At 47.0% G+C, this 12,395-nt stretch overlaps 1 protein-coding gene across 1 annotated transcript; it reads right to left on the bottom strand.

The window, feature by feature from the left end:
• Positions 1-5,210: 5,210 nt before the first annotated feature.
• LOC123041278 (zinc finger A20 and AN1 domain-containing stress-associated protein 7-like) lies at positions 5,211-5,957 on the bottom strand. Its single transcript, XM_044463923.1, has one exon. The coding sequence runs from the start codon at positions 5,815-5,817 to the stop codon at positions 5,401-5,403; it is 417 nt and encodes a 138-aa protein (XP_044319858.1). The 5' UTR covers positions 5,818-5,957; the 3' UTR covers positions 5,211-5,400.
• Between the last annotated feature and the right edge of the window lie 6,438 nt (positions 5,958-12,395).

Raw genomic sequence — 12,395 nt, 5'->3', positions numbered from 1 at the left:
GTCTTCTTGTTAGCATTGTGGCTCCACCACTCTTTAACGGAAGTCGCGTCACTCCAATCGGAAGGATGCACATCATGGAGACCAAGCCAATCTTTGATCATACGCCAAACTCTGAAAGTGTATCGGCATTGGAATAGAAGGTGGGCCGCCGACTCCTGAACTTGCTTGCATAGTGGACAAAGGTTACAGTTTGGCCACCCACGATGCTGAAGCCTATCTGCCGTCCAAATGCTATTGTTGATTGCCAGCCATGCGAAGAACTTGCATTTAGGAGGCGCCCAAAATCTTCCAAATGGTCGAAATCATGGCCGTGTCAGTATGGCCATAGAATTGCGCTTTATAGGCCGACGCCGCCGAGTAGTGGCCGTTAGTAGTGAACTTCCAAGTGATAGTGTCGGGCGTGTTGACGTCAAGGTGGACATGTGAGACCCTCTCCCAAAGGGAGACAAACTCAGAGAGGTGTTCAACAGTGATTCCCTGAAGAATGTCCACCTGGGAAGTCCAGAAGTTATCGTGTAGAGCCAATCGAACCGAGCAATTCTTCTTCTTCGACAAGTCATAGATTTTGGGAGCTATGTCCTTGGGCCCAATCCCATCAAGCCAAGGAGACTCCCAAAACTTGGCACACGTGCCATTCCCAACTTGGACCTTGGTAGCCCCGACAAAGATATCTCGATCATTGTCATCACAAGGGGTTCCCAAGCCAACCCACGGCTTGTCTGGGTGAAGCCACTCGTCCCACAGCCACCGAAGGCGAAGGGCAGTGGCAAATTTGTCATGGTTTAGGATTCCAAGACCTCCATGCAGCTTGGACTTGCACACTTGCTCCCAATTTATCTTGCATTTTCCACCAGTGACCTTATCACAACCTGCCCAAAGGAAAGCACGTCCGAGGGCATCAATTTTCTTCTTGACCTCCACTGGTAAATCTAACGCCGTCATGTAGTAGATAGCAATTGCTGTGAGGACCGACTTTACCAAGACAACGCGACCCGCTGAGGCAACATGCCTCCCCACCCAAGGAGTGAGTTGGCCCGCAACCTTGTCCTCGAGGGGCTGGTAGTGAATTCTCTTCAGTCTCTTGACAGACAAAGGCAACCCAAGGTATTTCATCGGAAAGGAGCATCGCATGGCCGGGAAGGATTGGAGGATATCCGGGAGATCCACATTTTCACAACGGATTGGGGCGACAAAGCTTTTGGAGCAGTTTGTGACCAGACCGGTGACTTCCCCAAAGTGCTTGAGAGTGTTGGCGAAAAACTGGACGCCCTCCTTAATAGGTGCAAGAAAAACAGCGGCGTCATCTGCGTAAAGCGAAGCACGGATAGGCATAGCATTTCCACCTAGCGGATGAAGATTTCCTTGAGTTGTGCTCTTCGTAAGGATATGGTGCAGTGGGTCGATGGCAAGCACAAATAACAAGGGTGATAGAGGGTCGCCCTGCCTTAACCCACGACCAAGCTTGATGGGGTCACCGGGCACACCATTGAGAAGAACACGCGACGAAGCCGACGTCAACAGTGTGGAAACCCAACCTCTGAAGCGGGGCGGGAAACCAAGGTGTCGAAGCAGGTCGAGGAGGAAGTCCCACCGCACCGAGTCGAAGGCTTTTTTGATGTCAAGTTTGAAGAGCAATGCCGGTGTTTTCCTACGGTGAAAGCGTCTCGCGAGGTTGCACACATACATGAAGTTGTCGTGGATGCATCTTCTTTTAATGAACGCACTTTGGGCGTGCGAGACAAGATCATTCATGTGTGGGGCAAACCGGTTGGACATCATCTTGGCAATTAACTTAGCGATGGCATGGATAAGACTGATGGGTCGAAGTCGACGATGTCCTCGGCACCCTCCTTCATCGGAATGAGAGCAATGTCGGCAGAGTTCAACCAATGAAAGTGAGCAGCATGGAGATCAGAGAAATGGTTGATGGCAAGCATGATGTCTGGCTTGATGGTGTCCCAACATGTTTCTTTATCCATATAAGTATCACGAATGTCGTCTGTTCACAAAAAAGTATACATAGGGAGCACTCGATAATACTTGAATGACAAACTCAGTGCTAGAAACTACCAACCAAGACATGATCCGAGGAATGATTATATGAGGCATGCCTTCCCTTTGTGTAGTGCAATGCAAAGAGTCCGCGTAGAATTGAGGCCTTTTGGCACAAGTCGAAAATACTTCACCATCGTGCCAGGTCTATTCTTCACACTCACCAATGTTTATCTCCAAAAATATGAATTTCTCTTGCAAATTTCTAGAATTTACTGTACTAGTTCATGAATTTGAAAATAATATTCAAGAATCTAAAAAATGTTTGTTGTAGTTTTAAACACAGATTTAGAATAAAGATTGTCAATTTTAAAAAAAGTTTCAAATTTATAAAATTGTTTATGGATTTTTAAAATGTTCATGAATTTATAAAATAAGCTTGAATTAAGAAACATGAATTTTTAAAATTGACCACGGATTTAAAAGATGTCCATGTAATATAAAATGAATAATAGAAGAAGGATAATTAAATGCCAAAAAAGAATAAAAACAGTAAAAAACAACACATTTTCTTTTACAAAAGGAATGAACAAAAAAAGGGACAGAAAACCAGTGCAAAAGCTAGCACAACGGACGAGAAAAACATCACAAAAAAACTAGTGAACGGAAAAAAAGCAACTGAAATGTGCTGGCCCAAGTTGTTCACTGGGTCCGTGTTTTATACGCACTGTTCCACGCAACGAGCATGGAATAGGAAATTCCATTGACTAGTCACAACTTAGAAGGTATGTACCTACTATCTAGCATGGGTTTTTTTAGAGAAATTTTCAATCTATTCATCAATCTTGGCAGTACAGAAAACACTAGAGGTAATAAAAATTACAACCAGGTCTATGGACCATCTAGCAAAGACTAGAATCATTGGAGCGAGCCGAAGACGCGTCGTTGTCATTGCCCCTTCCTCACCGGAGCCGAGCAAATCTTTTTGTAGCAGATAGTCGGGACTACCTGGCAGGTTGCTTCTTGCATACATGAACAAGAGGGGAACACTTTGATGCTACCACCTGTCACGCCTTGAGCATACTGTCCAAAACTTTATTTATTTGTTACATTTCTTTTGATTTTTTTATGTTTATTCCTTGCGGGAATTGTCCAATCCGCTTGGAGCACACGAGCAACCGTAGGGTTTGGCCAAGAATCTGAGACCACCTTAAACTCTAACATGGTTATGAGCTCATTTTGTATAAATAAGATTTCTTTTAAAAGGGACGAGTCCCCATTCCTTTGGCGCCGACGAATCGCCAAACGGGAGAGTGGAGCGGGACCAAGGACGTGGAGGAGACTTGGTGGCGGATAGGATTAGGAAAAGGTTGTCCCAAGCACATGTTTCTGTCTTGGTGACAAAATTTGGAAACATATTAAATTGTATTATATTCTTGTATGAGAGGATCTTGGTATTCTTGTTCACGTTTAGTATGTGCTCCTCTGTTCACAAATATAAGATCCCCTAATTTTTCCATTCTATATATAGATATGTTTTAGTGTGTTTGCTCATTGATTTAAGTCCGCATGTACTTTATATTAAAATATCTAAAACATCTTATATTTGTAAACTGAGCAAATACTAATTGAGATGGAGATACACTTGTTGCTTTGGGAGGGTCCATCGGACGAATGTTGTTACATGCATTTTGAAGTCATATATGTGACGGATGTTGTGTGCGTGAATTTTTAAAGTCATGTATGTGCATGATTGTAAGGTCCATTTGACAGTAGGACACGGTTACATAAATCTAATGGCTATCTTTTGTCCGATTAAGATGAGACCACCAAAAGAAATGTTCAATGTTTTAAATTTTTACGGGAATTTTCAGGCTCTACTTTTAACATGTATTAGGCTTTTTTGTATATAATAAAATAGTCGGGGTCACAATTTGTTATGTAGGTTCTGAAAACAAGTTAACTAGATGTGACCCGTCTCACCTTATACCGCTCTTTTTTACACTTATTAAATTCATATGTTGTTGATAGCTATCTTATTGTTTGATCTTGGAACATTTGTTCAATTGCTATATTAAGTTATCCCTTGCGCATACTCGAGGAAAAGGAGGCGTGTTTTTGCAACAGCCCTCCACTAACAGAGGTTTAGCTGTACCCTAATCCCAAATAAAATGGAATGAAGGTTTTCTCTAGTCTCATATAAAACGGAATCAAAGATTTGTCTGATTGTAGATGCATAGACAAGTGCATCTACTACCTTATAAAATACATGGGTTCTATCTACTATCCTCGTAAAAGCACGAAGTGCGAAGAACCAAATCAATCTTACTTGTACATATCTCTAATCCTACGATGCTCACGTGGTTTCAATGTTTAGCAGCAAACATATCTAGCGCTAAAGTCTCCATCTAATCTTGACCGTCAAAGTATGTTGATCCAAAGACGTAGGCTGCCTTATTAGTGTTTAACATGGAAGTAGTTACCTCTTAATAGGTGTCTATAATGAAAAGCGGTGTTTTGACTCTCCGGTGAACACTAAAACTGTTTTAATTAGCAAAACTATTCAAAAATATCTTAATTTTTATGTGATGCTATATACTCATTTTTGTGAAGTCCATGCCAAATTTCGTGGAGTTTGGACATTTCAGCAGCTCTCAGCGAAAAAACACAAATTAGGGTCTGTGAGAGAAGTTTACTGTTTACGCATTGTTTGGACTGAATTTATTTTTTTGCCACGAGCTCCTCAGATGTCTGAACAAGCTGAAATTTAGCACGGACATCACGCACTTGAACATCTTGTATGCAAAAAAGAATTATTTTTTTAATTTACCATTTACCGGGAGCGGATGTCCCGGCTCAGAAATAAATAGTCGTCGATAATTAGGCCTCATAATTCTTCTATAATCTGCTGGACTACAACAAAAATACCGAAAATATAGGCGATAATCGCCTGGACCAAGGAAAAGTTCTTTTGAATATAAGTTGAATTCTTTGAAAATTCTATTGTTAAGGTGACCCAAATCTTGTGATATTAAACTATGTTTACTGAATATATTTTTTATAATCACGTGTATGATGTACCGTGCGGTGGTAACTAGTGATAGGAAAAGAACAAGATTAACTGATTGGATCTAGATGTGGTGGACCGATTCACCAGCCAAAGTTTGCAATTTATCATCCAAATGCATGGCGCATACCACCATGGCAACATGCGAATAACTTGACGAACGAATTTAACTCGAATGAATGAGGAAAAAACAGGCGCATCGTTTTACTAGTTGTTACACACAGACCCTCCATCACAAGGGTGGACAGACGGAGACGCACGCAAGCACATACTAGCACTAATTTCACAGCTCATCTGTAGAGCCTTCTCGCGTACAATGCGGAGGGTGGAACTGGAAGCATTCAAACCCTTGCCATCTTGGGCGCGACGACGAGCGGGTTCTGGCGCGCGATCTGCTCGCGGCCGGCTGCCCTGTAGTCGAAGAAGCAGCCGTGCGCGTCGGCGTGGCGGTGCGCGCCGCAGTAGGTGGCCCCGCACCGGCACACGAACCCCAGCAGCCCCACCTTCCTCTGGCACGCACTGCATCGCTTCTTCTTCGTCGTCGACGACGGCGTCCCCTCCTCCTCGCCTCCGGCTTTCGTCAGCGTGATGGCCAGCGATCGGAGGCCGGACATGACGGCGTCATCAAAGGCCACGACGTCGAGCAGCTGCTGCTCCTTGTAGCATCTGGAGCAGAGATCGCTGGTCGCGGCGCCGCCGAAGAAGCCGCAGCCGTTGGCGCACAGGGCCGCACCGCCGGCCTGCTGCCTCGCGTCCATGTTCCTGGTCGTCGAGCAAGAGGTCGGTCGATTTACGATCAGGCCTAGCGCTCACGCACGTACGTACCCACTCTCGCCGAGACGATTAACTGCTCGCCGAACACGGCCTCTGTGTGTTGGAGATATCGTCCAGCAGCGAAGCCGGGATTGGCTCTTGGATTACAGGGCGTGTGTCTATCGGTGGCCTTTTATACTACCGAGCCCATCGACGATGATGTTTGGGATCGGGCAGACCTTCTCACTCTCGTATTCGCTGCCCGCGGAATCCGACGAGTGCGAGGGAGCTACTACTAGACGGCAGCGCCACCCACGTTTCATTAATTAAGAAAGGGAAATGTCTTTCAAAGTTACAGAGGACAAGAAAGTAAAAGCCTCAAGCATGGGGTGCATAACACACCCGCACTACTTTTCCGATAGAATGTGACCCAAATGTTTCGCCCCTACGGTCGCCCAAAGAATCGCCGCTTTCTGGATGGTGCGAAGAAGGATGGTTGGAGGAGCATAGTTGCGTCGAAAAACCATTGCGTTCCTTTCGTCCCAAATCGACTTGCACACTAGCATAGTGAGGGAAGACATCGCCCTTCCATGGATCCTCTAGGTGGCGACCATGTCGAACCACCGGTCCTTGATACTCCTATAGTTCGCCCAAAAACTGCAACGTCCAAGCTGGCAAGTTGAATCCAGCCCTTCACCAAGCCCCATAGTCTCAGCGTGTAGCGGCGGCCAAAGAAGAGGTGCTCGGCAGTTTCTAGGTCCATGTGGCAAAGAGGACAAGGGCCACAGTTTGGCCACCCCCTTTTGGCCAACCGGTCAGCTGTCCAAATTTTGTTTTGTAAAGCACACGCGAGGAATTTGACGTTTGGGGGCGCCCAAGTCTTCCAAACGACCTTGCACATGTCTGTGCGAATGATGGATAGAAATTGCGCATTGTATGCAGAGGAAGCAATGTATTCTCCTGAGACCGTATGCTTCCAAATGATGGACTCCTCGACATGCTCATCCAGACTAATGCCGTGGATGGAAGTCCACAACTCCAGGAATTGTCTCAGGTGGTCAAAAGAGAACGCAGACGTAGGGTTGATTTTGCTAATCCATGCTTCACTATGCAAAGCTTCCCTGACCTTCCATTGCTTTCGAGACGATGCCTCAAAGATTAGGGGGCGATGTCCTTGGGGTTGCACCCGTTTAGCCAAGGGGACTCCCGGAAGGGGGCACGGGCGCCATTGCCGATGGTGATGGTCGTGCATGCATAAAAAAGAGTTTATCCTCCTCATCACATATGTTACCCAGGCCAACCCACAATCTCGTCGGCGCGGTCCATTCAAGCCAGAGCCAGCGTAAACGAAGCGCTCGGCGGAACTTCTCCCGGTGTAGCCCCCCAAGCCCCCCAAGGTCCTTGGGTCTACAGACGCGCTCCCAATTGACTTTACACTTGGCCCCAGTCGTCTTGTGCGAGGCCGACCAAAGGAATGCTCGCTCAATCTTGCTGATGTTGTTCAGGCTGCCCCTAGGGATGGGAAGTGCAGTAGTAGTGAAGACAACCTGCGAGGTCAGGACCGATTTGACCAAAACTACTTGGCCCGGAGTTGCAATGTATCTCCCTTCCCAAGGTAGAAGCCTTCCTGCAACCTGATCCTCTAGGTGCTGAAAGTCGGCACGTCTGAGCTGCCACACCGACAAGGGCAGCCCCAAGTATTTCAGCAGGAAGGAAGCTGATGCGGAGCATCCCACGTTCATCCCCATGTACACTCCGACTACTCTCCGAGCCCCAAGAGGACATATGACGAGACCTCGAGCATATGCCATTGAACACAAGGTGAACTCGATCCTCTCTAAACCTTCACTTTCCTCACGTGAGACATGGTTGCTACTTCAAGCGCGGACCTTGTGCATACTCAGGTACACCCGAGGAGACCATGGAGAACCCAAGGACCAAGGCCGAGCGTGCGTAGAAGCATGGAAGAGGAGAAGGAAGAAGAAAAATGGAGCAAGACAGGACTTGCCCGGATCATCCGGACACCCAGCCGGACGATCCGGACCGAGCCCGGACGATCCGGACGACCACCCGGACGATCCGGCTAACGTGCCCGAAGACACCCGAAGCTGCTCGACGAAGCCGGATCATCCGGACAGTCACCCGGATCATCCGGACCCCCGACACCCGGATCATTCGGGCCACCATCCGGATCATCCGGACCCCGCCTGCGTGCGTGACTTGGGCCGAAGCCCGTGTACCCCTTCGCCCCTCACTTACCCCTTCGTGGCTTAGCACTATAAATAGACCTCCCACTCCCCACTTTGAGGGTTAGCGTTGATTTAGCTCAAGTTAGAGATAGAGCCTCGCTCATCCATCGGATCTCCTCCTCGTGAGAGACCGCGGCCTCTTCGGAGTAGATCCTATCGGATTCAAGACCCCCTCGTGGGAAGATCCCTTTGTGGATTCAAGGCCTCCTCACGGAGAAGGTCGGTTACCTTTGTATCCTTACCTTTGTTGACTTTGGATCTCGTGTATCTCTTTGTGTTCTTCGATCTAGCACTTGTGTGACCGATTCCTTGTTGGTTGAGTGTTTTCCCTCGTTCCTCCCCGTGATTTCCTCGTGTTCTTCCGCTCGTTCTTCGTGTCTCCCCGTAGGATCCACTCCAAACGTGAAAGATCGACGCTATAGGGTTCCACCCTACATCATCATGGTATCATGAGCCACGTTGATCACGTTTTGGAGCCCCTACCCCTCTTTTTCTAGCTTGATTTTATTGTTTTCGTCCTAAATCCGAAAATCCCCACCAAAAATAGCCCCAATTTTTTTTGTGATTTGTTGGTTTGATGATGTTTTGTTGATTTTGATCCATGGATTTGCTTGGTTTCAAGTGGATCTAGCATTTTCCCAAGTTTCCCCACCTTCCATCCACGAAATCCCTCAAATTTTGCCCCGAAAATCATCCATTTCCGCCCAAAAATTCGTCCCCGAGAGGAAATCCCGAGCAGTTTGACCTGCCCGGATCATCCGGACCTTCTCCCGGATCATCCGGACATCTCCCAGATCAGCTGGACCCTCTCCCGGACGTCCGGATACCCCACGCACCCAGAAAACAGAACCGGAGCTGACGAACCCGGATCATCCGGCTGTACACCCGGATCATCCGGACCTAGCCCGGATCATCCGGACCTCCTCCCGGATGTCCGGTTAACCCTGAAACTGACACGGCTAAAATTTTGTTTTGGTCAGAACTAATTCATCCGGAGTCCGTTTTTGACGTTCTTTAGCTCGTTTTGAAGCTATTGACATCCCCCATCCCAAAAAAATACCACCAACACCATTTGACACCATCAAAATTTCGGGATTTTGGCATCTTTGCCTAGGGCTTCCACCATATCATCCGCATAGCCACCACCGACTTCCACAACCTAACCCATTTTGTTCCCCATTGCATATGTGGTTGTATGAGTTGTGATTAGAGTCTCCTAAGGTGTTTCGGCTACTTAGGGACGATTACTTCTTCATCAACCACCACCACCACTTCCACATAACCTTGCCCATCATACACTTCCACCAACCCAACCTAACCCAATTTTATTTGAGCTTGTTTGAGTTGTGGCTTGTGTCTCCTAAGGTGTTTCGGCTACTTAGGGACGGCAACTTCAACTCCGACTCGTGTATATCCCATCATTCCACTTCCGCATTGCCTAGTGCAACACCACTACCGCTTTCCGCTACCTCCATTTTGACATTTGACGTGTGAGATTTTGAGTTCGCGGTTTTTCCGTTTCCTAAGGTGTTTCGGCTACTTAGGGACGAGTCTCCATCATCCTGGTATCTACATCAAGAACACCGCTACTCATCATCGTCGGACGGTAACCTCCATATCATCTTGGTATCATGGTATCCCTCCATTGTATATTCCCTTGCTATTGCATTGTTAACCCCTAGCCTTACTTTTGCGTCGCTTGCCTATCGAGACTAGCCATTTGAGTATTGCCGGCAACGTTACTTGTGCACATTAGTGATCATACTTCCCATAGCATACATACCATATCATCGTGGTGCATATATTGCTATCATATCTTGTGTCACAAGTTTGTTCCCGCATATAGACAATTGCTATCTTGGTTTGTGCATTGTGCAAAGTGGCCATAGAAAAAAAAGAAGTAAAGCTTTTAAGCAAAAGAGAAAGAGAGCAAAGAAGCTTGTAAGCAAGTGCCATAGCATCATACCACATTGCATATAAGATTGTCATATCCGATCATCTTGGATCATCTTGAGAGAAACACTGGGAACCATACATACATAGCATACTTGGGATAGAAGTTTATCCATTTTGCATCTTATAGGTTCTGCACAAGTGTCATATCCGCCTATTGAGCAATCGTGCTAGCGTCTCTCTTGAGTTGTGCAACACGAGCGTTTTCCGTGGATTCCACATTTTGTGCTCATTCCTTGGTTGCATGACCCCATTTATCTATCCGTGTGTGCGTTTCCGTGTGCCTTCCATATTGCTATTGGTCTACTTGTTTCACTTGCGAATTTGTGAATCTCTTTCAACATTATTGACTCTTGCTAACATTTTGCATTAAATTTTTGTGCCACTATCCTCACCGAGCTCCACTATAAGCTTTACTTGTGTAGGTGTAGAACCGACAAGGATTGGTACCAATAGTGCTATTTCATTGTCCGCATTTGAGTGAACTTGATTCATTGTCAACATCGGTCAAGGTACATTGGTATAAGTTCTTCTCTTTCTCCCACTCATATTTGCTCGAGTCTTGTGATGGATAGGCAAGGCATTTCCTCTCCGGTCCTCGACAACAACGACGGCGTGAACAACTACATAACCAAATTGTCTATCTTCGATCTACAACGACAAGTGCAAGGCACACAATCAAGATTGCGAGAGCGCATCGAGAACATCTCCATCGACATTCATCACTCCGAAGCAAGGAGAAGGGACTACTTCGGCAAGAAGCTTGCCGCACATAAAGAGGAGCAAGATGCAAGGATGGAGGAGATTAGGGCCTTGATCAAGTCTTCTTCCACTTCATCATCCTCAAGACGACGACGTTCAAGCCACAAGTCTTCGGAGCGCGAAAAAGATGCAAGTGCAAATCGTCCTCGTCCACATCTACATGGCGACCACCATCACGTTCGTGATCAACATCGTCATGAAGGGCAAGTCACCTCCAAGCATCATGTGCACGACGACGACGAACGCCTTCGAGCTCAAGCGCGACAACGACACCATCATCATGAAGATGCTCCACAAGCACAAATGCACAAGTCCCAACACGCCAAGTCGAAGCTTCATGAGCATAAAAGAAGACCGCGAGACGACCACCACCAAGACGGCGCTACGGCTACATCAACCACTTCGGCATCTTCGCCAAGTGTTCTCAAGGCATCTTCGCCTATGGACGTACGACATCTTCACCTACTTCCCACAAGTACGCCTACAACGACTTCATCAAGTCCAAGGCGACCACATACAAGTGAGGGTGACACTTCCATCTTCGGAAGCCCCCCAAGGAAGATGGCCGAGCATGGGAAATTCCCTTCGGTCATGGAGACGAGTTATGAGGTGCCACATCATATGGACCTCCAACACCAAGACGGCGACAAGAAGGTCGAGCAAGGGCCATCCCCTTCGACCACGACTATGAGCGCGAACCTCTTCAAAAACATGAAGACGGTGCCCACATTGGACTCCTCCTCCGAGTCAAGCTACGCGACCGCGCATGGAGACATTTGCACCAACATCTCTCCGACACCCACATATGAAGAAATGCCCCAAGTGCCATGTGAGGAGAGCCACCACCCCATGAGTGACATGAGTGACTCCACCATACGTGACATTGAGAGCATTTACTATGAGAGGATGAGTGTGACCACCACTAGCCCCACACATGAGAGCATGCCACACATCCTATGTGAGGTTGAGCGCCATTTGAGTGACTCCACCAACCATATGAGTGAGAGCATCCTTGAGGGAGTGAGTGAGCCACAACACTTAGAGAGTGAGGTAGTTGACACGGCATATGAGGCCATTTCGCTTTCTAACAACTTAATCTCTACCTCTCTTGTGTTTTCTTCTTTGGTGCTAGGACCCATATATGATGACGCGCCGATTTGCGATGACTACGTCCTCCCTTTGGACACGACGATGGCCATGGTGGATGATGATGCACCCCCCACATGGTTCCATCAAGATGACGATGACCATGACTTGATCTTCAACACCTCACCTACAACACATGAGCGACGCTCCAAAGGTAACATAGGTGATGGTGCTTCTCTTGTCCCACTAGTGGACGCTCTTGACAATGATTACCCCCATGATGTTGACCCACCTATTCCCGTGCTTCATGCTAGTGAAACTTCTTCATGCCTTGACTTACCTATTTATGATGAATATGATGATGAGCATGTTGAGTTGCCTAGTTGTGATGCTATGCTCCATAGGATAACTTGTGAAAATTCTGTTGGTCACATTATACTTGACAATCCATTGAACTTGTCATATGCTATGAGTGAGATCTCCCATATTGCTTCATTTCAATCTCAACATAGTAACTATGCATGCCCCATTAA

The sequence above is a fragment of the Triticum aestivum genome, chromosome 2B (assembly GCF_018294505.1).
Source record: "Triticum aestivum cultivar Chinese Spring chromosome 2B, IWGSC CS RefSeq v2.1, whole genome shotgun sequence".
In the NCBI taxonomy this organism is placed as follows: Eukaryota; Viridiplantae; Streptophyta; class Magnoliopsida; order Poales; family Poaceae; genus Triticum; species Triticum aestivum.
This window is presented reverse-complemented; position numbering and strand designations above follow the sequence as displayed.

What these genes read in the sequence shown, in the direction of transcription:
- LOC123041278 (XM_044463923.1), bottom strand. Translation starts at nt 5,817, where the DNA reads ATGGACGCGAGGCAGCAGGCCGGCGGTGCGGCCCTGTGCGCCAACGGC.